Source organism: Microcaecilia unicolor, chromosome 1 (assembly GCF_901765095.1).
Source record: "Microcaecilia unicolor chromosome 1, aMicUni1.1, whole genome shotgun sequence".
Classification (NCBI taxonomy): Eukaryota; Metazoa; Chordata; class Amphibia; order Gymnophiona; family Siphonopidae; genus Microcaecilia; species Microcaecilia unicolor.
This window is the reverse complement of record NC_044031.1, coordinates 254,226,324-254,242,020: the sequence shown is the minus strand read 5'-3', so window position 1 is coordinate 254,242,020 and position 15,697 is coordinate 254,226,324. Positions and strand designations below refer to the sequence as shown.

At 44.2% G+C, this 15,697-nt stretch overlaps 1 protein-coding gene across 1 annotated transcript in view; it reads left to right on the top strand.

Moving 5' to 3' along the window:
• Window positions 1-10,206, top strand: part of LOC115475052 (DNA topoisomerase 2-beta-like) — a 91,172-nt gene extending 80,966 nt beyond the window's left edge. The window contains exon 4 of the mRNA XM_030210817.1: window positions 10,079-10,206. Within this exon, the coding sequence (XP_030066677.1) occupies window positions 10,079-10,206 (128 nt within the window). The remainder of the gene's footprint in view (window positions 1-10,078) is intronic.
• The last annotated feature ends 5,491 nt before the right edge of the window (window positions 10,207-15,697 follow it).

Genomic DNA, 15,697 nt, shown 5'->3' with positions numbered 1-15,697 from the left:
TTGGTCTCCCATTGGATCCAGTAGGATCACACTGTGCAAGATTTGTGATTTGTGGTATTTAATCAAATAACAGCGCCAAGGGGTGGTAATGTTCCCCTTATGTTGATGAGAAGGGAACAACATTTGATTTTCCTATGGAATATGGTAATTCCCCATGGTCTCAATAAAGAAATCGAATGGCTTAGCCTATAAGATGTAAAGTATTTAAACCCCGCTGTCCTGACGTGAGCCATACATCTGTGTGGGCATCCATTTTGGGTGTACCCACGGTCGTGTGGTGGCATGAATGAGATTTCAACAGCTTGATGTAGCTGGTAAGCATTTTTGTGTATATTGTTACGTATTTGTGCATTGTATGAGATGGAATGATGTGAAGAAAAAGTTGTCATCGCTACTGTTGTTCCATTTAGAGATACTGACCCCTGAAGATGCTCAGGTGGAAATGACATGTCCTAAAATTTAACACCATTCAATACGATGATTAGCATGACTACAAAAGAAGAAAGAGGAACAATTCAGGAGAATCGTCACTATTTCACTCAACATTATTGAACATCAACAGCTCCAATTTGGTTGAAGCAGAGCAAATGGAGCATATGGTGACATAGTTTCACAGGATAAATCCCTCCTCTCAGTACCCTTCTCCACCACCGCCAACTCCAGGCTCCGCTCATTCTGCCTCGCCTCACCCTATGCTTGGAACAACCTTCCTGAGCCCTTACGCCAAGCCCCCTCCCTGCCCGTCTTCAAGTCTTTGCTTAAAGCCCACCTCTTCAATGCTGCGTTCGGCACCTAACCCTTACCGTTCAGTGACTCCAGACTGTCCCAATTTGACTGCCCCTATCGGACCGACCGTTCACTTTTCTATTAGATTGTAAGCTCTTTGAGCAGGGACTGTCTCTCTTTGTTAAATTGTACAGCGCTGCGTAACCCTAGTAGCGCTCTAGAAATGTTAAGTAGTAGTAGTAGTTTTATTATTTGATGAAAAGAATATGGGCGTAATTGATGCCTTTGTGATGGTGGACACAGAACATCTCTCTATATAAAAGGCAAAACTAATGTTCTATGAAGCCTCCAGCCGGAAGTGTGAAGGGGGCGAGATATCCGGTTTCCCTATGAGTGTCTGCCCCGCCCTCTCTGTAACACAGTCAGTGAAGGAAAACAGCAGAGCACGAAATCAAATTGCTGGCTCTGTAACAGTGAAGGACTCAGAGGGGGGAGGGGAGAGAGGCCAGAGGGCAGGGACACACACACTCCCACATAAGAAAACATTGCTAGCCCCCGTTTCATTTGCATCAGAAACGGGGCTTTTTTACTAGTATTATATAAGCTTGAAAATATTGGGACAACAGTTGGACTGATGGTGGAAAGGCTTAAACAATTCCCTAAAGTGATACAGAGATGAGTACTCTATAGTTAATCCCCTATAAGACATATGATTTGAAGTGCAATGAGTATGTTGGGTCATATGATTTGAAGTGCAATGAGTATGTTGGGTGTGATGGGATTTGAAGTGTGATTATTTTTTGTGGTGTGTGATAACTATATGTCATAGAACAACGTAATGTGTAGAAAATTTAAAGAATTAATATTGAAGGATATAATAAAGACTGATATGTTGTAACAGTTGTTTTTTATAATTGTCTCTGAGATACCTATTATAATCTACCTCATCATTTAGTGCTATATATTCTAACTCTCCCATCTTATTTTTTAAGCTTCTAGCATTTGTATACAGTCACTTCAAATTCTGTTTTTTCCTTTAATCTACAGGCTGCTTAGAAGTTATCCTGCTCTCTCTTTAAGCACACCTGGCTTATTTCAAGCATTGTTGAAACCTCTGTACGGGGATTCCTGAAATGTCCTGTTTCAATAGTATCCTTCAAGGATACTCTACACCGAACCATGCGCTTCTGGGTGACTGTCTGCTTCCCCCCCCCCCCCACCCCATTCAAGTTAGTGCCAGCAGACTGGTTCCATCCTGGTTAAGGTGGAGCCCATCCTTTCGGGAACATTCTCCCCCTTTCCTAGAATGTTGCCTAGTTCCTAACAAATCCATCATCCCTGCACCATTGTCTCAACCACGCATTGAGACTTCAGAGCTCTGCCTGCCTTTTGGGTCCTGTGCGTGGAACGGGGAGCATCTCTGAAAATGCTACCCTGGAAGATCTAGACTTCAGCTTTCTACCTAAGAGCCTAAATTTGGCTTCCAGAACCTCCCTCCCACATTTTCCTATGTCATTGGTACCCACATGTACAAAAACAGCCGGCTCCTCAGCACTATCTAAGATCCTGTCAAGGTGACGTGAAAGGTCCACCACCTTTGCACCAGCCAGGCAAATGACCAGGCGAGTCTGACGTCCACCAACCATTCAGCTATCTACACACTTAATGGGCAGTTCTCAGAGAAATATCCTCGGTGCGAGAGGGTAGTGCATCCCTTGATGAGCAGGTCATGGCTACAGGAGTACTTCCTACTTCACCAGGGTGATGCTCTCCTTCTAGGAGACCTCCTTCCTCCAAGGCAGCACACAGGCTGCCAGACTGGAGGTGGGACTTCTCTACAATGTCGCTGTAGGTCTCTGTCTCCCTCAGCTCCACCAGGTCTGCTACTCTAGCCTCAAGAGAACAGGCCCATTCTGTGAGAGCTAGGAGCTCTTTACATCAGGCACACACATATAACCTCTCACCAACTGGGAGATAATCATACATGTGACACTCAATGCAAAAGACTGGATAAGCACCCTCCCAATGCTGGACTACTGTCTCCATCTTATTTTTTAGTTTTTCAATAATTTAAAACTTGCGAAGGTATTAAGGATATTAGTCTAATATAAAAATGTCTTTAGTTTATATGGTATACTGTTAGGTTCATTTTCGAAAGAGATGAAAGTCCATCTTTCGACATAAATCGAAACATGGATGTCCATCTCCCGGAGGCATCCAAATCGGTATAATCGAAACCCAATTTTGGACATCTACAACTGCAGTCCATCGCAAGGGCATCCAAATTTCAAGGGGGCATGTCGGAGGCGTGGTGAAGGCAGGACTTGGGCGTGCCTAACACTTGGGTGTCTTTGAGCCATAATCGAAAAAAGCAGGGACGTCCTAAAGTTGGACGTTTTCACCCGGATGTATTTTTTTTTTTTTACGAATAAGGCACAAAAGGTGCCCGAAATGACCAGATGACCACCAGAGGGAATCGGGGATGACTTCCCGTTACTCCCCCAGAGGTCACTAACCCCCTCCCACCCTCAAAAAACATCTTTAAAAATATTTTGTGCCAGCCTGTATGCCAGCCTCAGATGTCATACTCAGGTCCATGACAGCGCATGCAGGTCCCTGGAGCAGTTTTAGTGGGTGCAGTGCACTTCAGACCAAGGTTGCCAGGTGGAAAAATGTTTTCCCACCCAAACCAGCCTAAATCCAGCCCAAAACCCGCCCAAACTCAAACCCCACCCCTGACCACCCACCCCGCGTCATCACCCCGCCCCCGCTGTCATCAACCCCGCCCCGCAGTCATCGGCCCCACCTCCCCTGTCATCGGCCCCGCCCAGAACATCACTAACCCCGCCCCCGCGGCCGAAAAAACCCGCCAAAAAAACCGCCCAAAACACAAAAAGAAGCCCAAAAAACCGCAACCCGCTGCGGGCAAAAATTTCCTGCGGCGGGTCGCAGAAAACCGCCCACCTGGCAACACTGCTTCAGACAGTTGGGCCCAGGCCCATACCCCCCCCTACCTGTTACGTTTGTGGAGGAAACAGCGAGCCCTCCAAAACCCACCAGAAACCCACTGTACCCACAATTAGGTGCCCCCTTCACCCGTAAAGGTTATGGTAGTGATGTACAGTTGGGGGTAGTGGGTTTTGGGGAGGTTGGGGGGCTCAGCACACACGGTAAGGGAGCTATGTACCTGGGAGCAATTTATGAAGTCCATTGCAGTGCTCCCTAGGGTGCCCAGTTGGTGTCCTGGCATGTCAGGGGGACCAATGCACTACAAATGCTGGCTCCTCCCACGTCCAAATGACTTGCATTTGGACGTTTTTGACATGGACGTCTTTGGTTTCAAAAATCGCAGAAAGTCAAAGACGTCCATATCTAAGGACGTCCATCTCTAGGAACGTCCAAATCCAAGGACGTCCTTGGTACTTTCGAAACAAAAGATGGATGTCCATCTCTTTTCGAAAATAATATTTTACCCACCCCCGGATTTGGACGTTTTACAAAGACATCCCAACTTGGACGTTTCTTTCGAAAATGCCCCTCCACGTGATTTATTTAGTGTTTTCTTCTTAGAAAGTAATGAAATTAATTAAAACTGTAAGAGCACTGATTGTTATCCTCTTTAGAATAACTGACTATTAATGAAGAGTTGTGCTAGGGGTGGGTGGGATCAGTGGCGTAGCTAGCCTACTTGACACCCGGGGCCAACCTATTTTTAACACCCCCCCCCCCCCCCCCATGAAAAAATTATTTTAGCAGTAGTCATAAAATTAGATAAATGGTCAGAAAAACAAGACAGTAAACATTTTCTTTTATTGAAACTTGCATATGTAGTCATCATGCCAGACCAGTAATTGGGTGCCACAGGGGGAGGAAGACGTTTAGTCCAGATGGGCTAGAGGCGGAGCAAACTTCCTTGGGCAGGAGAGAGGAGCCGTACGGTGGGAGGAGATGATGCAGTGAGGGAGGCAACGAACAGCAGCACGTGGCGGAAGTGGAAGGTTGGTATCACAAACAAACGTCCAGAGAAATATAGAGGAATACTAAAAACTGGAAGGGAGAGTGGGAATGGGAGTGGAGATAGGATGGGATGGTGGAGGTTGACAGGGTACCTGCTGCTTTGTCTGGTGATGGTCTTATCTCTCCCATTGAAGGTTTTTTTTTTTGTCAGATTGGCCCCAGCTTGAAAAATAGTAAAGATCTCTGCTGTGACCCCTGCTCAGTAGCATTCATCCCCACTTTCTTTCCTTCACCCCTCTTCTCCAATCCATAGACCTATGATGTAGCATCAAGAATTGTGGAGGAAAAGGATTTAGGGCCTCTTATCAAACCATGCTAGCAGTGCAGTCCCCAGTGTGGTAGTGCCAACAAAGCCCATTTACTTTGAATGGGCTTTGTTGGCATTGTTGCGCGGGAACTGCTAGTGCAGCTTTATAATAGAAGCCCATAATTAGAGAGAAATGCCATACCAGGTGGTTCTAGGTCAAAGCTAGAGCCATGGATAAAGTAGCATGGTTACCCTTTTAATCCAGTTGAAAGCATGGAAAATGAAGGTTAATAAACTTCTCTGTTAAACTAACAATACATTTGTTTCACAATTTAAACAAACACTTTTTCAAATATGCCAAATGTGTTTGTCAGTTCCAAGGAATGTAGCCCTCAATGCTTATAGTATGGCAGCAAAATTTAAATAAAATCTGGATCTTCAGCACTGCTGTTTCGATAGTGAACAGTGCAGAATATCTACATACAGAAGTTACTGCTGATTCCCAGGGCCAGTGACATGATGGGCAGATGCTAGGGAGGGGGCCCCAACCCTGTCTGAAGTTGAACGAAGAACAATCTGCAAGCAAGCTTTGGGGCCCCCAGGCAACTGCCCTGTTTGCCCACCCTTGACGCTGGCCCTGCATGTCATTCAGATATCCAATTAGTAATCTGAATATCATGGCTAAGTTTGAGGACTGTAAAGATAATTTATTGAAATGTACTATACCGCTTGACTGACAAGGAGAGCAGGGCACAAGCTAAACATAAAGTAAGAAAGGAACGCCAATTTATAATAGGCCAGCAAAATTGCTCATGCCAAGTTGGTCTGCAAGTGCAAGGGCAACATCCCTGATAGGTGCGGCATAGGAAATATCTGGATAATTGCTAAGTTCTGCATATTTCAACTTCGAATATTATACCCTATATTTTTGTTAATCTTTACATCTGTGCAGCTATAGCAATGCAATATTGATGTTATTTACTTTTAAGAAAAACTGGAATTCAAGGTCAAGTGAGCCCCCCTCCCTGACCCAGTCCCCACCTGCCTACCAGCTCCATGTCGCCAGACGACCTTCTTCTCCTGCCACCCAGCACCTGACCCAGCCGCCTTTAAAACAAAATCTCTCAAGCAGCGGTCTTCCTTCACTGTGTCCCGCCCTCGCAGAAATAGGAAGTTACATCAGAGGGCGGGACACAGTGAGGGAAGGCTGGCCGACGAGGCGATTTTTCTTCCTTTACACGCAGAGCAGACGCGAGGTGCTGCGTCGCCACTTCAGAGATTTTTTTTAAAGGTGGCTGGGTCAGGTGCCGGGTGGCAGGAAAAGTGGGTCATCTGGCGACACGGAGCTGGTAGGCAGGTGGAGACTGGGGCACCAGTGGAGCACCCCCCACCCGCTGACAGCCAGGGCGGACCTCCCCCACCGCCCCGCCCTTGCTACGCCACTGGGCACAGTGATGCTGCAAGGCAGTGCCTATTCTATAACGGCATCTGGGTGAAGATGGAGTTCTAGCTTAAACTCGCATTGGTGTGCCTAAAGGGCACCTCCTCTTATGCCTAGACAATGGCAGGTGTAAATGGGCACACCTACCTACAGCATGTAATGCATATAATTATTCTGTACATTACACATGTAAATGGGAGACACGACCGCCCATGCTCTACTCAAGTGTACACACGTCCACGCAGTTCCACATTATAGCACTTACTTGCTCCCTTGTGCAATAACATGTAGTGCACTTACATGCATGAGTGCCGCTATTTTGTGCACTTAAGTGCAGTCATAGAATTACCTTTAATATCTCTAATTCTTCAGGCATTCAGTAGTAGATTTACTTGAACGTTTAGGGTCATTATCTTGTTGCATGTCCCACTTTTGACTTAGCTTCAGCTCACGGATGAAAGGTATGACATGAGAGTCAAAGGTTGACTGGTTTTTGTGGCCACATGAATAGAAAATCACTGGTAATTGTCACTTGGATATGACCAAAACAGAGTACAAGGCACTACTATTTGAAATAAATTATATAGGTATGTTTTAAACTTTACTAAAGTTTCTTTGGTATGTGTACCATTTCCACTCTGCAGTCTTTGTTCGTCTGCATTTCACTGACATTGTCCTTAACCTCACTGCATGCTCTCACTTAGACACAGGACAGTCACATCTGAGATGCAGGCAATTAACTGTGAATGAAACCTACTGCTGTGCAGATGTCTGCTTGGAAAGAACAAGCAGTTCTGAATGTCTGCTCGCAAATAAAAATGTTCTGCTGACTATATGAAAAAAAAAATGACTAGCTAGAAGACTTAAAAATAGCACAAAGCACAATTTTGCTAATTGGGTTTATTTTTGGGACATTAGGACATATAAGTCAGAAAAAAAGGTCTTTACTTTCTGTATAGAGAGGGTTTCTAAGTGTGTTCATTATTACGTTAATCTTATCAATAAAGTATGCAGTGGCTTCCACTCTAGTGTGACCATACAGTTGTCCAGTATTGATTCAACGCTGGAAAAAATTCTATTGGTAAAAAGAAGTTTTAAATCAAAGTGAATACAATTTTCACTAACCAACAGTTCTCACTGCTTAAGTAAACATCAAATCTCCTCCTTCTAAATTTCAGCAATATATTTTTAAAATAAACATGCATGCTTGGAACATATTACCAGCAGGGTGCTGCAGAAAGCTACTGGGCCTGAACTTTATTCAGACCTTTAAGCTATTTGTTTACCTCACTAACATGCAACTCACACTATACCAGCAGTCATTTCTCTGAAAAGTAATCATTAGCATCAGTAGAAAAATAAGATTTCTTGCTTACTAGTGATTGAAAATGTTTTTAAGTAGACAAATAGCCCATAGACATCATCACTTAAGATAATGACTGATGCAAAATAAGAATGTCAAACAAAAGAGTTTAGGCAGCTGTTGTCTTTTTCCTGAGGCCTTCCCGGAGATTACTGCCTAACCCTAGGAGCCAGAACTGGTAGAGCAGAGTGGACTAGTGTACCACCAATCTGACCAATCAATTCAAAGACTTCACACTCAAAATAATTCTCATTATTTGGTCTGTTTTCTTATAGTTCCATCTGTCCTGCTGTGAAGTACAAGTAAACCTTGTTTTCTGATAACATTGCAGTATTTTACATTAATGGGACTAATAACGTTGAAATATTATAAAGAATGGCTAGCCACACTTTCACTAAATTTTAGGAGTTATTTTCCCACTCATTGTTCTTTGTGTAATTTAAAGTACACAGCCTGGCCAAAGTACATTTTGAAAGATAATTAGCTAACACCTGTAAAACATTGGCAGAGAAATGCTACATCTTCACCCCTTCTGGACCTAAGGACTCTTATTCTTTCCCCCATCCTGACCTGAACATTTGTTCCTTTTCTCTCCTCCTACACATTCATGTCCAAGCCTTCCTCCTGTCTCAAGGTCCTGGGAGTCAGCCTGCTTGTCCACCTCTGATCCTGCAGACCTCTGGCTTTGAGAAGAGCATATTGGCATGTGCTGTTTGCAAAGTATGCATATGTGATACCACACCTTGTCCTCTCATGTCAGAGTTGCCAAAGCATACCAGCCATCCAGACACCACTTTCTAGGAACACTTACACACACACACACACACACACACTCTGCTGAAAACAATTTGTGAACTCACAAGTACAAAAATGCGAATCATTAGTTCTTGCCACAATTAATTTCTTTCGGTGGCCAGGGAGTTGAATCAAGGGAGAGCGCTAACTATGGCGTACTTGGATTTTAGCAAAGCCTTTGACACAGTTCTCTATAGATGACTTATAAGTAAACTGAGTGCCCTGACATGGGCCTTAAAGTGACTGACTGAGTTAGGCACTGGTTGAATGGAATACGACAAAAGGCAGTGGTAATGGTGCTCACTCTAAAGAAAAAGATGCTACAAGTGGTGTGCTACAAGGACTGGTTCTTGGTCTGGTTCTTTTAAACATATTTTTTAAGCAATATTGCGGAAGGGCTGTGTGGTAAGCTTTGCCTTTTTGCAGATGGTACCAAAATCTGCAGTAGGGTAAACACCCTGAAGGTGTGGATAACATAAAGAGGGAATTAGCAAAGCTTGAAGAATGATCCAGAATTTGGCAGCTAAAACTTAATGCTACAAAAATGCACGCTCATGTATTTGGTCTACAAAAACCCAAGGGAGCAGTACAGTTTAGGGGCTGAAGTACTTCTGTGCATGAAAGAGAAGCGGGACTTGGGGGATGATCATACATGATGATCTTAAGGTGACCAAACAAGTAGAAAAGGTGTCAGCAAAAGCCAGAAGGATACTTGGATGCATAGGCCAGTAGGGAAAGGAGATGATAATGCCTCTGAGACCTCATTTACAGGTGTACAGCTCTGGAGACTACACTTTCAAAAAGATAAACTAAAACAGTCAGTGGTCTTCATCATAGAACATATCTATACTTTGAAAGAAAGGCAGCGGAGGGGAAACATGATAGAGACATTTAAATATCATCATAGGTTAAACGCACAGGAAGCAAGTGTCTTTCAGTTCAATGGAAGCGCTGGAATGAAGGGGTATAGGATGGAAATGAAAAGGGACAGACTGAGGAGTACCCTAAGAAGATACTTCTTCAAAGGAAAGGATGATAAATTGGTGGAATGGCCTCCCAGTGGAGTTGGTGGAGATGAAGACTGTGTCTGAATTCAAGAAAGCCTGGGACAAATATATAGGATCTCTAAGGAAGTGGAAGGGATAGAAGATGGTATGAATGGACAGATTGGATAGGCCATATGATCTTTATGCCTTCTATGTTTCTCCCCCCTCCATGCTCACTTATTCATTCTTTTTTCCTGCCCCCTCTGTTATCCCTACATATCCCCCAGTTCTCTGTCTCCACCACACTCATGCATCCCTATGCTTTCTCTCTACCTCCTCTGGCACCCTTACTTCCTCAGAAATGTTCACAATCTCTCACCCCCAACATTCTCTGCTCCCTGCTCACTCACTAAGCCCATGCTTTTTCTCCACCCATCCTGCCTCAACTCACTCCCCATGAATTCTCCCTCTCTGACTTCTCCTATGTTCTTTCTCCCTCCTAGATCTGCTGTTGAATGCACAGCAGACATGCAATCAGAAGCAGAGGGAGGTTCATAGCACAAACACAGATACAGACTCTATGAAGGTATTTGTGATGCCTGTTTTACACAAAGAAAAAGTAATTTTATAAAACGCATGGACATATATGCAGTACCTATAACACAGTAACACTAAATAATGATAGATAAAGACCTGCATGGTCCATCCTGTCTGCCCAACAAGGCAGCCAAAGCCGCACCACCACTCCATGCAGGCCCCAGTCACCCATGCTTAAACACTGGTTGTCAAGTCTCCATCATGCCAACCATATAGGCAGCCAAACATGATGGAGTCCTGGTTATAACCACATATCATCCCTAAGTACTACTGACGGTATTCACCTTACCAGTCAAGATGTCTTCTCCTCCCCCCTGAGCTGCACAGCACCCCCACCGCAGCACTTACAATAAAGTGATCTACTACACTGGAGTTGCTGAAACTTCACCTGCCTTTTGTGGGACACAGACCATAGAAGTCTGTCTGGCATCAGTCTCGGTTCCCCCAATGCTGGAGTTGCCTAATTTTCTTATGTGTGCCATGCATAGGCATTCCAAAGGGCATAGTTTGTATAGGTCAAGGATAGAGTTGTACTCATATTTTATAAAATACAAATGTATATCACAAGCATAGAGGAAATGCACACATTTGAACTTTTAAAGCAAGTGTAAATTTGTGTGTAGGCATTTGTATACTGTTATAGCTGGTTCTAGGTGTCTATTATATAAATTCACATAGGTGTCTACACGTTGTCTTTCTTTCTTTCTTTCTTTCTTTCTTTCTTTCTTACTTACTTATTGGGCTTTAGTAACCACCTTTATGAAGAGATTCACCCAAGGTGGTGATCAGCAGGTACAGCTTCACATAAAACTTACAATTTTGTTAACCATAAGTACAATCAATGAGGTGGACCTGGAGATGGCAAATTGAATCCTAGAAATAGGAGTAACATCATTTAAATGCTAATCAAAGCATATAGACTTACAACGTTATATGGAGGGGCATTTTTGATATGACGTCTAAGTATGACTTTGGACATTTTTCTCAAAACGTCCAGAATCTGAATAGCAAATATATTGATTTTTGAAACAGCAAAATGTCTATCTTTTTTTTTTCTAAATGACCACTTGCTAGATGTTTTTGTGCTCTGTGCCTTTATCTTTCTGATCCACTGGAAAAAAAATCCAAGTGAAAAACGCACAAAATCAATCCATTGGGATGTAGGAGGAGCCAGCAGTCTTAGACTGGCCACACAAACATCCCAGGAGAGCAGTGGGACATCCAAGGGGGCACTGCAGTGGACTTCACATAAAATGTCTCAGGTAAACCTCTCACCGTTGCTGCCTTATATTGTATAGTGAGCCCTCCATAACTCACCAAATCCTATTGTACACCTCTACAATAGCCCTTATGACTGCAGGTGTCTTCTATATGTGGATACAGCACGTTTTTGGTGGGTTTTGGAGGCCTGACAAATTCCACCACAAGTGTAACAGTTAGAGTGGATTATTGGCCTGGGTTCCCTTCTCCACAATGCACTGCACCGACCACTAGGCTACTCCAGGGACCTGCTTGCTGCTCTAACAGGACTGGCTATAACATCTGAAGCTGTCATATTGGCTGGTATGTACCGTTTCTTTTTCATCTTTTGGGGGGGGGGGGGGTCATGACCACTGGGAAGGTAAGGGGAGGTCATTATTGTATTCCTCCAGTGGTTATCTGGTCATTTAGGGCACTTCTTTGTAGCTTAGCTGTTATTAAAACAGGTCTAGCTCAAAATGCCTTAGTTTTAGTCCTGGGCGTTTCTGTTTTGTTTCATTATGGCTGAAAAACATCCAGGTCTGAGAAATGCCCAAATCCTGCCCTTAACACGCCCCCTTGAGATTTGGACACACTGCAGATGAACAGCATAGAAAAACGTCTGGAAAATGGGTTTTGAAAATACAGATTTGGACATCTTGGTGAAAAAAACATTCAAATGCTGCATTATGACACTTTTTAGATGTTTTCTCTTTCAAAAATTAGCCCCATAGCAACCTATGTAACTTTTTTAATCTATGTGCTTTGAAAATCAGCCTCATAGTATCAGAAATAATAGAATCAAACAGCACAGTAGAAAAATCATATAATAACACTATGATAAATGGCAGGGGAGTACAAATAGGCAGCATGAAAAGCACATTCATTTGACATAGATATGATACTCACAATATCAGCACAATCCAAATGAAACACCTCAAAAGGCACACTTTAGAACATTCAAATAACATGGGTATGATAAATACTATGTCTGTACAATATAAATGTCACACCTGAATAGGCACATATTAAAACAATTAAATAACATACCCCCCGATATTCAGTCGGTGGTGGTCAGCGTTTTTTAAAATGTTGATCGTCAATTGCTAAATTATCCCACGATATTCAGTATCAGGCCATGTTCGGGCACTGGCACTGAATATCGGGGGATAATCTTAGGCGGCTTGGGCACTGAAAATTATGTGGGCCTGGCTGATATTCAGCCGGGGCCTGCATAAGAGTTATGAGGCTCCAGCTGAATATTGGGCTGGGGTCCGCATAACTTTATTTTATTAAAAGAGCCCCGAGCCCCCTCCCATCCCCTAACAATGCCCCTCTTTCCCTCCCCCTCCCCCAGTCCTCAACAATAAAATGCCCCCCTACCGGAACGCCCCCCCCCCCACCAGAACACCCCCTATCCTGTTGTCAAAGTAGGTCCCCTGGGTCTACCTGTAGCCCTGGTGATCCAGCAGTGGTCATCAGGGGCAGGAGCACAACCCCCAAAATGGTTGCCATGACATGAGGACAAAATAGCAAGAGCCCTACCATGCAGTAATGACCTTGCACCTGGAAATTACAATTGCAGAGATTACAGAGGCATTGGTGCATGCTTTGAATCCCTGACTGCTACAACTATCAGGGCACATCATCTCTGTACAGCAATTAATTTCAGACTGTTAGGTTGATCATGAGCCCTTGTGCCTAGGCTGAAGGACCTTGGCCAAGGCCTACGGTAGACCAAACAGACGCTACACAGAAATAAGGCCATGAAGCCCAGCACACTCAGGGAAACCTGTAAGCACTACCAGAAAAGGGAAATAGGCCACTCATATGGGCCAAAAGGCCAAAAAGGAACCCTCATCCACACTCTCGTCACCTCTCGCTTAGACTACTGCAACTTGCTTCTCACAGGTCTTCCACTCAGCCACCCTCTCCTCTTCAATCTGTTCAAAACTCTGCCGCACGACTAATATTTCGTCAAAGTCGTTATGCCCATATCACCCCTCTCCTGAAATCACTTCACTGGCTCCCTATCCATTTCCATATACAATTCAAGCTCCTCTTGTTGACCTATAAGTGCATTCACTCTGCAGCTCCTCACTACCTCTCCACCCTTATCTCTCCGTACACTCCTTCCCTAAAACTCCGTTCACTGGGCAAATCTTTCCTAATTGCACCCTTCTCCTCCATTGCTAACTCCAGACTCCGTGCCTTCTATCTCGCCACACCTTATGCCTGGAATAGGCTTCCTGAGCCATTACGTCTAGATCCATCCCTCGCAGCCTTCAAATCCGGGCTAAAGGCCTACCTGTTTGATGCTGCTTTCGACTCCTGACTTGTAACTTTTATCTTATCCTTATGTGTCCTTCTGTCTGTCCTTCCCTTATCCTTTTGGTCCTGTCTGTTTGTCCTGATTTAGATTGTAAGCTCTTTTGAACAGGGACTGTCTTTCTTCTTCATGTTCAATTGTAAAGCACTGCATACGACTGGTAGCGCTATAAAAGTGATTTATTGTAGTAGTAGTAGTAGCACTCGCACAGAGTCCAAGCATATGGGCCGCAAGGCCGAACTGGAATCCAATCATACACTAGCGAAGGGGAAAGACCAACGAGAAGTCCCAGAATGGAACTCAGGCAGCGCACATAGCACTAGGCACTGCCACAAAGTGAAGGACATCAGATCAATCAGGCAGATACAGATAATAGCCAGAGGAAGAGAACTCAGACAAAAGGCTACACATAACCTGGGTAGTGGAAGGCAGTCCCCAACAGCAGGTAAAGGAATATGGCTAAGTTGGAGCAAGACTGCTACTAGACTCACAGGACAAACAGTAGCAGAGATCAATAGATACAACAGGGAAAGGATAAGACAGACTGAAGAGAGGGACTGCTTTGGAATACACAAGGCAGAAAAAAAATCAGTGCTCACCAGAGCCAAATAACAGACACTGCAGGCTACGGGTAAAAGCAGGCATAAGAGAAAGGCTGCTTCTAAATATAAAAGTCAGAAAAGGAGCAGTGCTCACAAGAGCCAAATAACAAACACTGCACACAAAGGGTTAAAGCAGGCTAAAGGGAAACTCTAAACAAAGAAAGAATTTTCTTACCATAGACAAAGCCAGCACACACAGCCAGGCAGGCAGGCAGGCAGGCAGGCAGAGAGACAGCAGACACAGCTGCACAGAAGTAAAGTAATCAGAAAAGAAGCTGGCTACTGAACAAATACAGACAAGGGGAAAAGGCAACCAAACTACAGAGAATACACCCTGCACCACGTGGACAGGCAAAGCAGGACAAAGAAAGCTCACAGCTGCGAGAGATAATGCTAGAGTGTCCTATGCAGGGAGAGGTATGTTTAAATAGGGTCTGAGATATGACGTCTCCTGCCTCAGATGTCAGCCCAATCCCTGACATGGCCAATCAGGAGTGAATCCCAGTCACTCCCCTGCCTGTCCCAGTAGGATCATAACACAGACATTGCTATGCACATAGGGGAACTAGAAGGGAGAGTGTCCAAGTTAGAAGACACAGCAAATACTCATCATCATGATCTTGAAGCGCTTACCATCCAACTCAAGGATCAAATGGCAAAAATTGATAGTCTGGAAAACAGGTCGTGAAAGGATACTCAATTGGATTCCCAGAATCACTTGCAAAACACCGCTTGGTAGAACCTTTGGAGTAGTGGAATGCAAAGCAGTTTCCCATGCCACATAGTGACAAACTTATCGCCTGGAGTGAGCACATTGCCTAGGGCACAATCGCCCTATAATAGTAGAGTTTCACAGCTATTCCCCCCAAAAACTGCGCTGTTGAAACTCATAGGAAAAGCATAGGATTGGTTAAGTACTGCAGAATCTCCACCTGAGTGAACATGGGCAGGTCAGTTTGGACTGTGTTTTATGTTAAAGGAGTGTGGGATTCACATCTAATAACCTCACTCAGCGTTTGCCTCACTCACTACATTACTAGTTAAGCACAGTACTTTGTTGATTTCACATGGTTCACTGCTAAATGTTGGGTTTTAATAATTGCTTCTGTATATGTTTTATGGGCTGGGACAGTAACGGGAGGGTGGCTTTTGGGGGTAGCCCTGTTGCATCATAAACGTTACCTGTCCCCATTTCCTGCGCTAGTTGTCCTGGAGGTGTGGGTATTGTTTGATGGTAGGGATTACACATGGAGTGGGGGGAGGGGGAGGGTTGGTGGGATGGGAATGTTATTGTTAAATTTTCTTCCCACCATATTTGGTGGTCAACTGTGTGAGGTACAGGGGTTGGGACAGTA